Here is a 13974-nt window from a genome sequence, read left to right on the forward strand (position 1 = left end):
AGACTCATGGCAATAGGCTGTATTCAACATATTGTTTTAAAGCTGGGATTTCCTTAGAATACACTATATTTTGTTTTTGGATGTACTAGAAGATAGGTTTTATTGACTACACAGTCACTAACCACTCAAACTATTTGAATAACAACTCTTGCCAGATGTTTTCATTAATCAGTTTCCTACAGTATGCTTCCTTGACTTACATTTTTATTCCTTTAGAGTGCTGTGTTTCTGTTTTCTTCCTTATATGGAACTACCACACATTTTAAGACTTGAGTTATTTTCCTATTAGTGCAATCTTCTTTTACCCAAATGGAAAGAAAATCTTTAGTCATTTTTTTATACTACCTTCCATTCAATATATCCATCTATTTACAGAAGAAATTGTGGAAGTAAATTTAAAAGACTTACTGCCTCTAGTTTAAATATTGCTTTAATCCACATAACATCTTTTTATATTAACTATATTTTTATAGTTTAAAAACTAAAAACAATGTAAAAGAATAAATCCTAAAACTGCTAGATCTATATAAAAAAATATTCAAATTCATGGATAAAATACCATGACATTTTTAATGTTTTATTGTCTCTTCTACATAAATATTTGCAAAAGGACCAATCTGACAAAAACAATGTATAATTATAAACAGAAATTAATGTTTGTATAAACACTAAAATTATAAGCAATGTGGTATTAAAGAAGTCAGTTAATTATTTGAAAAGACAGAAGGCAAATGACCTCTTCTACAATTAAATTTTGAAAACCAAAATTTAAAAAATCATTAACTTCATTTACTATAAAAAAAGCATATTAATCTTGTAAGAGCTAATAGTAATTTTTAAAGAATTCCTAGTTTTTAATGTAATCTGTGGAGAGATGTTTTCTTAATATTAAAAAAAGAAAACAGGGGGCCAGCCCGGTGGCTCAGGCAGTTAGAGCTCCATGCTCCTAACTCCGAAGGCTGCCGGTTCGATTCCCACATGGGCCAGTGAGCTCTCAACCACAAGGTTGCCAGTTCGATTCCTCGACTCCCGCAAGGGATGGTGGGCTCCGCCCCCTGCAACTAAGATTGAACATGGCACCTTGAGCTGAGCTGCCTCACGGATGGCTCAGTTGGTTGGAGCACGGGCTCTCAACCACAAGGTTGCCAGTTCGATTCCTCGACTCTCGCAAGGGATGGTGGGCTCCGCCCCCTGCAACTAAGATTGAACACGGCACCTTGAGCTGAGCTGCCGCTGAGCTCCCAGATGGCTCACTTGGTTGGAGTGCATCCTCTCAACCACAAGGTTGCCGGTTCAACTCCCGCAAGGGATGGTGGGCTGTGCCCCTGCAACTAGCAACGGCAACGGCAACTGGACCCGGAGCTGAGCTGCGCCTGACACAACTAAGACTGAAAGGACAACAACTTAAAGCTGAACGGCACCCTCCACAACTAAGATTGAAAGGACAACAACTTGACTTGGAAAACAGGCCTGGAAGTACACACTGTTCCCCAATAAAGTCCTTCCCCCCCCCCAAAAAAAAAGAAGAAAAAAAAAGGAAGAAAACAGTAACAAAAGAGGACCTAAAAACATGTAATAGAAAAGCTTTATAACAATTTGTATACCCATATACATACTACCACGTTTTCCCGAAAATAAGACCAGACAATCCGCTCTAATGAGTCTTTTGGAGCAAAAATTAATATAAGACCTGGTCTTATGTTATATTATATTATGTAAAATCCGGTCTTATATTACAGTAAAATAAGACTGGGTATTATATTAATTTTTGCTCCAAAAGACGCATTAGAGCTGATTGCCTGGCTAGGCCTTATTTTTGGTGAAACACGGTACATGTATACACAGTATGTATTTGTCTATACGACATATATATTGTCTACATTTGTCAGTGACAAATATACCAGCTGCTCATAGTAGAAAATATGCATGGAGATGCATATCCATGGATATGCTACTGGATAGTCTACTTTTAGTTTCCAGATACAAGGATCTAAACATTACAAATTCCTCCATTAGCATTTCTCAATATGTACATGTTCCTACTTACCTTTAAAAGGCATGCTGTAACTACTCATGTATGTCTTTTCAAAATAAAAACTGATTTAGATCACCCTAAAATTTAAAACCAACACTCTGTGTTAGTGTATGTCACTGGAACTAAACATTTTAATCCTAAAAAACAAATTTAAGAGAAACTACATTATTTAAATTGTAATCTACACATCGGATTACTTCTTTATATGTGTCATCAGAACTCACAGATAAAACAAACGTAATTTAAAAATATGGTAAAATATTATATTTTAATTTTACCTAAAATATAAATTAAAATTAGGCATAAGAAAAAGTTTGAGACCCTATATGTATGGAAAACTGACCACTGAAAGATGCAAATAAATCATACAATATAGTATAAGCTTTAGTATACAAATTTAGATGTTAGTCACATCAGTCTAAATTTTACATTACATATTAAAATATTAAAAAGCTAAAAAACATCATTGCAATATACATTCAAATGAGAAAATACATATTTGTGGTTTTATACACAATCTCAACTAATCCATTCTATACAATAGTTTTCCAAAATATAAATGGCACTTTACATGCAATAGAACATACCAGGCTGGATGTTCTAATATATTTTAATATATAGTAAAATAAAGAGAAAACATTCTTTCAACAAAACAGTTACATAGTAGAGGAGGAATGTATTAATAAAATTTTACCTTAACACAATCTTGGATAAGATTAAAGAAATATCAATAAAGTCATTTTCTAATACTTTCAATTAGCATTTTTTAAAATGAAGACTACTGTGATTTTATATTTTCTAATTGTATCACAAACTGAGAAAACACAAAAAAGAAAAAGGGGTGGGAAAAGAAAACCTGATCCTTTATGAATTTTAAACATCTGCCCTGCCTATCGGCGGCATTTAGGCTGCTTTTCTGTTGACAGTTTCCTAAATTACTTCTGCCACTCTGATTTGTGCATCAGTAGTCAGATGAGTTCTCCAGACTTCATTATGCCATTGTGTAACCATAGCTGCCACAATGTAGTGCCACTAGAAGTCTGTCCTTGAGTATTTCTTTACTTGGGTATTCAGGTAACTTGAGCATGTTGATGCTTTAAAAGAAAAATGCACCACTATTAAATAGGAACTCTATGAAGTTTCTGATTGTTTTGTCTAGCAGTGAAAACACTACACAAAATTAACATAAGACCACCCTCTGAAATTTGCATTCAAATTGGAAAACCCTGAAGTAGTATTTAAAAAGTAAAAAAACAAAACAAAAACTGCTGTATTGCAGTTTCCTTTAGCATGCAAATGTAGTGGAAGAAAATAGGTTCCTTTCAGCCAAAAATAAATAAGCAATAGGGCGATTTAGTTTGAAATGATGGTATAACTCAGTGATACTATGACAGTTTAACTTTAGTGATAGTTAAACTATATTCAATTAAATTATAGTTTCCTCAAACATGTTCCCTAACAAAAAAGGGGGAGGTAAGGAACTACGTAGGTACTTATTTACCAGTGATTCCAAAACGCTGACAGAGATCTCTATTGAGGTTTCCCTTTCAATGTAGCAATACAGTAGTTAGACTTCTGATCATTCAAAATTAATCAAAACAATTCAAAATGCATTTATGTAAAACAATTTAACATACCATGTGCTTGAAGTTGGTAGCAGATTTGGAGTATATGGCACAGCAGCAATTGTAAAGTTTTGCAATCCACTTCCACCCATGATATTAGCAAATCCACCATGTGGTACCCTGGAACTAATAGTTCATATCTTAGTAAGTTGTAATCATGAAAGGAAAATCTTTGTGATAGATATATTTCAAATTCTAAGTTAGGGTAAGGATATATTCAATTCTAGGTTACTGACAAGATAACATTTTTGAATCTGCAAAACTCTTAACTGGTTACTAAAAGTTACTCTGTGGCCAGTTAGCAAGCTTCCATAGACTTCCATCCACATTTCTATAAGCTATACTAAGCTTTTAAATGGCCACAGCACATACCTCTACTATTGCATTTAACATACTGCATGTATAATTATTTTCTGTCATGTGTCTCCCTACTAAACTGGGACTGATTTGAGGGCCCAAATACGTCATATTTGTATTTGCGTCCTTCCTGGGGTTAGCAAAATGGCATCAAGTAGAGTTCATTAAATATTTGCTGAATAAATGAATGTTTGCTTAATTATAGCAACAGAGGCTTTTACACGTAATCCAAATAATTAAAGTCTCTAGAGGTGTTTTGTTTTGTTTTGTTTCTCAGAGTGGAAAAACTAGAAAATTCTTTACATTTTTCTTTCCAGATATTCACAGTATCAAATGTATTTTTTTCTTAAATGTCACCTAACATAATGAGACCACAGGAAGGCTAACACTTAATACATAAATACCAATAGAAAAATTAATCTTGGGTATACAACTATAGAGAATGTAATCACAACTTCTGAAATTCTATTGTTTACATTTGAAAGAAAATTAATATTTCAAATTAGCCTTTGCATATATATCATGATTAAATAAACTGATCCTGGAATGAATTATGTTGTTTTTTAAATGAGATGCTATAGTGCTTCTGGGGTAAATTACAATGATGACAAATATTTAATGTACAGGTATTAAATGCATACTCAAAGGCAGTAGACAATCTAATATTTAAAATGGTTTCTAACATGATTCATAGTACAAAGCATCACTCAGTTCACTTAAAAAACTATTGAGGGGTGACCGGATGACTGTCAGTTAGAGCGCAAGCTCTCAACAACACAAGTTGGCGGTTCAATTCCCACGTGGGATGGTGGGCTGCGCCCCCTGCAACTAAGATTGAAAATGGCCACTGGACTTGGAGCTGAGCTGCGCCCTCCACAACTAGATTGAAGGACAACGACTTGGAGCTGATGGGCTCTGGAAAAACACACTGTTCCACAATACTCCAAATAAAAAATTAAAACAAAACAAAAAAACTATTGAAACTTTAATAACCAAAACAATCTTAAAAAAGAAGAAAAAGGGCCAGCCCGGTGGCTCAGGCGGTTAGAGCTCCATGCTCCTAACTCCGAAGGCTGCTGGTTCGATTCCCACATGGGCCAGTGGGCTCTCAACCACAAGGTTGCCAATTCAATTCCTCAAGTCCCGCAAGGGATGGTGGGCTCTGCCCCCTGCAACTAAGATTGAACACAGCACCTTGAGCTGAGCTGCCGCTGAGCTCCCGGATGGCTTAGTTGGTTGGAGCATGTCCTCTCAACCACAAGGTGGCCAGTTCAACTCCCGCAAGGGATGGTGGGCTGTGCCCCCTGCAACTAGCATCGACAACTGGACCTGGAGCTGAGCTGCGCCCGACACAACTAAGACTGAAAGGACCACAACTTGAAGCTGAACGGCACCCTCCACAACTAAGATTGAAAGGAAAAAAAAAAAAACAGGCCTGGAAGTACACACTGTTCCCCAATAAAGTCCTGTTCCCCTTCCCTAATAAAATAAAATAAAATAAAAAGTCCTCTAAACTTCATTTAAAAAGAAAAATAATAAAATTTAAAAAAAATTTTTTTAAATTAAAAAAAATAAATAAATAAATAAAAAAAGAAAAAGATCAGAGGTCTCATAGTTTCTGATTTCAAAACTTAAACTACAAAGCAACAGCAATCAAAACAGTGTGGCACTGTATTAAAGATAGACATACAAACCAATGGACTAGAATAGAACAGAGAACCCCAAAATAAACCCTCACATATATGGCCAAATGATTTTTGACAAGAGTGCTAACAACATTCAGTGGGGAAAAGACAGTCTTTTCAACAAATTGTGTTGAAGTTGGACCCTTTCCTAAGACCAATTACAAAAATTAACTTCAAATGAATCAAAGACCTAAACTTCAGAGCTAAAAACTACAAAATTCTTACAAGAAAATATGGGGGAAATGCTTTATGATACTGGATTTGGCAATGATTTCTTAGGTATGACACTAAAAGCACAGGCAACAAAAGAAGATAAATTGGGCTTCATCAAAATTAAAAACTTATATGACAAAGGATACCAGGAACAGAGCAAAATAGGTAACACAAAATGGGTGCAAATATTTTCAAATCATAAATCTTATACGGAATTGATATCCAAAAATTATACAGAACTCCTACAACTCAACAACAGCAACAAAAACCCAATTAAAAAATAATAAAGGACTTGAACAGACATTTCTCCAGATACACAAATGACCCAAAAGCATTTTTGAAAAGATGCTTAGTCGGCATCACTAGTGAAATGCAAATCAAAACCACGATGAGATAACCACTTTATATACATTAGCATGATTATTATTAAATTTAAAAACCAAACATAAAAACACCAAAATCCCCCCAAAACAGAGAATAACAAGTATTGGAAAGTACTATGCAAAAGATCTGAAAGCAGAGAGACAAAGAGATATTTGTATATCCATGTTCTTAGCAGTATGCCTGAATTTTGCTAATAAAACACTAATGCATCAGCAATTCCTATTTAGGGCAAAAGAATACCTGAAGAAGGCCTGAATATGTCTGTAAACTGAAATAAAATTCAACTTTAGTTAATCTGTGCATATTAACCTTTGCCTAAAGTATTGACTAAGGCAACCAAAAATGAAAAGAGATAAAAGGCCAAGTTGTTCTCAATTTCCTATAGAGGCAGAATTTTAAAACAAGTGTACATACCATTTTATCAGGACAAGAAGAGAAAATGAGCCTTGACACTGATTCCTACACATATTATTGCACAGTATTTCAATATTAGGATGATCAATTTAATGTCTTTCATATAAATAATTTTATAAATAAGCTTAAAAAAATCAAAGACTTCCCAATTTTAACATCTAAATTGAAATTATTCTGTAAACTGATATTCACAAGCAATCCCTAAAAACTTACTCCTCTTCTTCTAAACTAAAAGCAAACATAACTGGGTTGCATACTTGAATAATCAGAGGATCTTATGCTAAGATCATGGCTCATCAAACTTAAGCATGTATGAGAAAAATAAAATAGTTTGGCTGAATATTATGACACCTGGGTTATACAATGTAAAATTACAGTGAATAAAAATGACTGTCCCTTGGTATCTGCAGGAGATTGGTTCCAGGACACCTGAGGATACCAAAACCCATTGATGCTCAAGTCCCTTATTTAAATTGGTGTATTATTTGCATATAACCTATGCACGTCCTCTGGTATATTTTAAACCACCTCTGGATTACTCATAATACCTAATACAATGTAAATACTACATAAATAGTTGTTCTACTGTATTGTTTAGGGAATAATGACAAGGAAAAAAGTCTATACACATACAGTACAGACACAACCAGCCAACCATCATAGGCTTAACTACATAGAATACATCAGCAACAACGTTAACGTTTGTATTTTCAATCCACGGTTGGTTGAATGTGTGGATACGTAAAGCTACATCTATTTTATACACAGGGAAATCATCAAGTCTGATGATTTCATTTTTCTTACAGGACAATGAAACAAAAGAGTAAGACATTTAAGACAGTCTTAAAGACCAAGAAAACAGTGTCACTACCATAAAAATATTTAACAACTACTCTTTATATTTATTCTACAATTGAACACATTTAACTTTTCAGTTAAGTTTGCACTAAGTTATACTATGGATATGGAGGAAGACATTTTAGTATAAATATAAACAAATGGATAATTAGAATTATGAAATAAGGACTAAAGGAAAAAAATACATACTTTAGGTTTAGAATGGCATATGCTATACGTATACTGACTGCAGGTCTAAGGAAAGTTAAGGTTTAAAAGAAATTAAGACTTACTGTTTGAATTCAAAACAAGGACTCTATGTAGACTAAGTGTTGAAAGGTGAATTCTTCAATATGAAGGTAAAGCTTAGCTGTGCTGTTCCCCTCAGATTCCTTGGCTTATACTCTTTACCCACATCCTTCACTTCAGCTTAAACAGATTCACATGCTATACTTCATGACCAGTTAAATAATAAGCAGAGCAGTTCTTTTCAGCACTGCTAACAATGATTCTACTACTGACACATGAGGGGCACTGTATATTACTAATCCAAGCGATTTTTCATCCTATGAGTGCAATTTAACAGACATTTTTAGCACCAAAGAACCTGAGTAATTGTTTTTTGCATTGTAAAGACACTGACCAAATTGTGGAGTGGGGGTATAATAATTCAATAAATGGTGTTTAGATATAAACCACTTAGAATAATAATAAGAGTCCTACCTACTTCACAACATAAACCAAAATAAACTCCAGTTGGTTGAAAACTGGAATGTAAAAAAGGACCCTATAAAAAAATTACAAAAAAATGTCGATAAACATATATTTAAAATCTGAATATAAGAAAAGATTGGTAAAAACTATAAAGGAAAGTACTGATAATCAACTTGCAACATAATTTAAAACTTTTATAAATTTTATTAATTAAATTTATAATTTAAACTACATGAAAATCTCCACATTTAACTTAATAAAGTTAAAAGGCAAGTGATAAACTGGGGAAACTATTTAATGTACCTAATATAAAGAGCACTTAGGACCCATTTCTGGTCAAGATGGCAACGTAGGTAAACGCTGTGCTTGCCTCCTCTCTCACAACTACACCAAAATTACAACTAAACTACAGAACCGTCATTGAGAATCGTCTAAAGTCTAACTGTACAGAAGTTCTATAACTAAGGATATACAAAAGAACCCACCTCAAGAATGGTAGGAGAAGCAGAGGTGAGGACAGAGCTGGTCCCACACCCGTGTTGCGGTTAAAAATCAGGAGGGACATCTCAGCTGTGGAAAGCCTCCTCGAGGAGCAAGGAGTCCCAGCCCCACACCAGATTTCCCAGCCCAGTGTTTCAGTGCCAGAGACAGAAATCCTCATAACTTCTTGCTACGAAAAACAGTGGAGATTGTGGCTGAACAAGACAGAGAGCAGATGGAGTCCAAGATGTTTCTCTTAAAGGGCCTGCACATGGATTTACCCACTGATGGACTTACTTGTTCTGCGCTCCAGTACTGGGGCAGCAACTACAAAGGTGCAAGGGCCGTATGGGGAGAAACTGAATTGTCTGGCATCAGGGCGCAGGCTGGAAGCGCAGCTTTCTCCCAGAAAGAAATGCTGGCAGAATCCATTGCTTCTTTGATGAGCTCTCCCTCCCCAAAGTGTGCAGACACAGGCACCATATCTAAATCTCCATTAACCTGGTTAACACTCTTTACCCCACCCTGGTGATTCCGAGATCCAGCCCCAGCCAACTTCCAGGGACACCCAAGTTGCTTCCAGTGGCTTTTCCATACAAACGGACTGTCTTGGCTCATGGTCAGACTTTCCTAAACTCTCTCAACGGTTCACAAAATCCAAATAAGCAACATATGGCCTTGGCATGCCCCACGCCTCTTGCTGAGCAGCCCCAAGCCCAGCACTAATGGCAACAGGCCACGGTTCATGGCTTTGCCTCTTGAGGCACCTCCAAGCACAGCGTGGGTGGCAGCCATCTGCAGATTGCTTTGTGGCTCATGCTAGGGGGCCCTGTGCAGGGCACAGGATGAAGCTGAACTTGGCCTGTGGCAGGGCCACTCCCCAGGAGGTCCTGGAGCTAGCAAGCCCAGTAGCAACTTCAGACCGAACAGGAACATCACCTGGTCACAGCTGAAAATGACACAACCAAAGGGCAGACTGGACAGGCACCAGAGACCTGATAAAGTGAATCCTGCTCCATAGGGTCAGCTCCTGAGCCACAGCTCCTCCAATGTAGTCAGTCAGTTCTCACAACCAATCAGCCAGAGGGGGGATTCCCTCCATTGATATGCAAACAGCAATGAAGGCTCAATTACAGCAGGAGGGCACACACAACCCACACAATGGACACATCTAGAGCACAAGGTTCAGGTGACCAGTGAGACGGTGCCATTAGGCCCCACAGATTACCTACTACATAAGGCCACTCTAGTAAGACCAGCAAACATAGCAGCCTACTTAATACACAGAAACAAACACAGAGAGGAAGCCAACATGAAGAGACAAAGAAACATGTCCCAAATGAAGGAAAAGAACAAAACTCCAGAAAAAAAACTAAACAAAATAGAGACAAACAATCTACTAGACACAGATTCAGAACACTAGTTATAAGGCTGCTCAATGATCTCAGAGAGAGCTTTAACAAGGAGACAGAAAACATAAAAATGGAGACAGAAAACATAAAAAAGAATCAGGCAGAAATCAAGAATACAATAACTGAAATGAAGACTACATTAAAGGGAATCAACACATTGGATGAAGCAGAGGATCAAATCAGCAGTTTAGAAGATAAAGTAGCACAAAACACCCAATGAGAACGGCAAAAAGAAAAAATAATTTAAAAAATATGAAGATAGTTTAAGGGGCCTCTGGGACAACATCAAGCATACCAATATTTGCATCATAGGGATACCAAAAGGAAAAAAGAGCAAGGAATTGAAAATGTACTTGAAGAAATAATGACAGAAAAGTTCCCTAACCTGGTGAAGGAAATAGACATACAAGCCCAGGAAGCACAGAGAGTACCAAACAAGAAGAACCCAAAGAGGCCTATACCAAGATACATCATAATTAAAATGCAAAGGTTAAAGACAAAGAGAGAATCTGAAAAGCAGTTAGTTACCCACAAGGAAGCTCCCATAAGACTGTCAGCTGATTTCTCAACAGAAACTTTGCAGGCCAGAAGGCACTGACACAAAATATTCAAAGTGATGGAAAGGACCTACAACCAAGATTACTCTACCCAGCAAAGCTATCATTTAGAATTGAAGGACAGATAAAGAGCTTCCCAGACAAGAAAATGCTACAGGAGTTCAACAACACAAAACTAGTATTACAAGAAATGTTAAAGGGACTACTTTATGGGAAAAAAAAATAAAATATATGTATGTATGTATGTGTATGTGTGTGTATATATATATATATATATGTATGTATGTATGTATATGTATATACATGTATATATATGAGTCATAAAATGGCAATAACTAGATATCTATCAATAATTACTTTAAATGTAAATGGATTAAATGCTCCAATAAAAGACAGAGTGGGTAAATGGATAAAACAAGACCTTTATATATGCTGCCTGCAAGAGACTCACTTCAGAGTGAAACACACACACACAGACTGCAAGTGAAGGGATGGAGAAAGATATTTCATGAAAATGGAAACAACAGAAAAACCTGAAGTAGCAATACTTATACCAGACAAAATAGATTTTAAAACAAATGATATAATGAGACAAAGAAGGACCCAGTAATCCTACTTCTGGGTATTTATCCAAAGAAACCCAAAACACTTCTTCGAAGGTACACATGTGCGTCTGTATGTTCACTGCAGCATTATTTACTAGAGCCAAAATATGGGGCAACCTGAGTGTCCATCAATGGATGAATGGGTAAAAGAAGAGGTGGTACATATTTACAATGGAATATTACTCGGCCATAAAAAAAAGAATGAAATCTTGCCATCTGCAACAAAACAGATGGACCTAGATGGCATTGTGCTGAATGGAGTAAGTCAGACAAAGACAAATGCCATTATCATTTCACTGATACCTAGAATCTAAACAAAATAAACAAACCACAAAAGAAAAACCTCATAGATACAGAGACTATTTTAATGATTTTCAGAATGGAAGGTGGGTTGGGGAGGTAGGTGAAAAAGGGGAAGGGATTAAGATGTGCAAATTGCCAGTTATGAATACAGTCATGGGGATGTAAGGTACAGCATAGGGAATATTGTCAATAATATTGTAATAACTACTATGTATGTCATATGGGTACTAGACTTATCGAGGTGATCACTTTCTTAGTTATATAAATGGCTAATCACTATGTTGTACACCTGAAACTAATATAATATGGTATGTCAACTATAGTTGAAAAACAAAAAAATTTATTAAAAACACACTTAAAATTGAATTTTTGAAACTGACAGAATGCATAAAACAATAAAGACTGGCAATTCACACCACACATAAGAGAAGTTATATGAAAATAAAAATGATTACATTTGTATTAACAGAATAAAAGGAATAGGCCCTCCTATTTCCTGCTGATATTTTTCTGAAGGGTAAATGAACAATATGTACCATGGTTGTAAAATGTATATACTTTTGTATCCAAAATTTCCCTTCTAACAATTTATCCTATATAAGTAATATAGGATATTGGCCTGCAAACATGCAAGCACAAGAATTCCTTATTTGTTCAGCATTATTCATAAACAGTAAAATTTTGCAATAAAGGACAATATAAATTAAAGGAGGTCCATAAATTAAAGAATAGGCAGTGACTTAAAAAATTAGATCTATAAATACAACAACTTTTAATAAAACAGGAATGTTTTTAAAAAGTAAAAATTTATATATAAGAAATATTCTAGAAGAATAACCAAGGTGTTAACTGTGATTATCTTCAGTGACTGAGATTAACAGTGATTTTTTAAAAAATCTGAATTGTCTAACTTTCCTACATAGAAAACAGAATTTTCAATTATTTTTATTAAAGTACTCAAATTATTTTTATTAAATTACTCGTATTTCTTGCCACAAAGAAGGAAAAAAAAAAACCCCAAACCTCAAAAACTTAACGTTTTCTTTCATATCTTTAATCTACAATCTGTGAAGAGTAATGTTTTATTTATTCTTTAAAATGAGATGTATAGTGTGACTCCAAATATTTTTCTAATTCTATAGTTAAAAAACTAAGAAAATAAAGCAAAATGTTAGAAGTGTTATCTCTGTATAGTAGAGTTACTTAATAAAATTTTCATTTTGTTCTATCTGTATTATCCATTTTCCAAATTTTCTATAATCGTTATATATTAATACTACTTTTAAAATAAGACAATAGTGGACTTTATATATATGTGTGTGTATATATATAATTACATATATTTTGTATAAATATATGTAATTATATCTATACAGAAGTAAAAACAGAAGTAAATAACATCAAATTGTTTATAGTAGTTATTGCTGGCAGGGGTAGTTTTATTCTTCTTTATGTGTTCCAACTTTCCCAGGAGAACCATGTAAATTTATAATGAAACAATTGAGCTGTATTTTCATAAACAGAAGGACACAGATGAAATTCTAAGTTATCAAGAATGAAAATCTTAACTTTTTTTTACATCTTTCAGAAATATAACTTAAAAGAGGTTAAAATCATCCAGTTTTCTAATGATGATATTTAATTGGTTGCAAAAGTAGACTTCTCAAAGAAGTTTGGTATCACGAATTATTTTTTAGGCCATTTGAATCTTGAGAATTTAAAATAAAGTCTGGTAAGAATTAGAGAAAAATTGCTGTGTTTGGGTATTACACAAATGTTGTATGTGCATTCATGTGCATGTATTTTGTCCAGCAACATACAAATATTAAAAATTTGGCTACTATCATTGCCTTATTCACAGAATAAAAAGATTACCAAATTATAAAATACAATATATATGCTGATAGTCCTCGTTGGAACAGAATTTATTTTTTTATACACTAAATAAACATTTATTGAGAACTACTATATACTGGGATGTTTTATCTTAAATGCTTGAATAAATCTTTAATACCAAAAAAGTGGAAAACGAGGTGAGAAACTGCCAATTCAGAATAATAATTCATTTTGGTTGTTTATCTCTAAGCCATTAGAAATGACATTCATTGAATTCTTTCCACATTATCATAAAAACATTTTTTACCTGCCAGTAACAAATTGCAGGAGAAGAACTCTCTCCTCTGGTGTAATATCTTCCACAACTTCCCAGAACCACTAACAAAAAAAAAAAACTTAGTTCATATTTCAGGGTAATTGTAGACTTAATACCAGAAAAATATGCAGCATTCATAAAGCATATTTTATTATAAGAAACTCATTTATCAAAAACGATTTTGTACAAAGCTTTCATATG

General features: G+C 34.6%; 1 protein-coding gene across 7 annotated transcripts in view; it reads right to left on the reverse strand.

Annotated features, from left to right (window-relative positions):
• Positions 1–2339: 2339 nt before the first annotated feature.
• The window catches only part of HACE1 (HECT domain and ankyrin repeat containing E3 ubiquitin protein ligase 1), an 89433-nt gene continuing 77798 nt past the window's right edge, over positions 2340–13974 (reverse strand). For 2 of the 7 annotated variants that reach the window (XM_033102864.1, XM_033102860.1), the window contains 3 exons: positions 13765–13835; positions 3673–3786; positions 2342–3129 (listed from right to left, as the gene is read on the reverse strand). In XM_033102864.1, coding sequence (XP_032958755.1) covers positions 3027–3129; positions 3673–3786; positions 13765–13835 — 288 coding nt within the window. In that variant the 3' untranslated portion in view covers positions 2342–3026. Of the gene's footprint in view, positions 3130–3672; positions 3787–13764; positions 13836–13974 lie in introns of all 7 variants that reach the window. The other 5 variants (XM_033102865.1, XM_033102867.1, XM_033102863.1 and 2 more) reach the window with 4 other exon arrangements.

Source organism: Rhinolophus ferrumequinum, chromosome 3 (genome assembly GCF_004115265.2).
Source record: "Rhinolophus ferrumequinum isolate MPI-CBG mRhiFer1 chromosome 3, mRhiFer1_v1.p, whole genome shotgun sequence".
Taxonomy (NCBI): Eukaryota; Metazoa; Chordata; class Mammalia; order Chiroptera; family Rhinolophidae; genus Rhinolophus; species Rhinolophus ferrumequinum.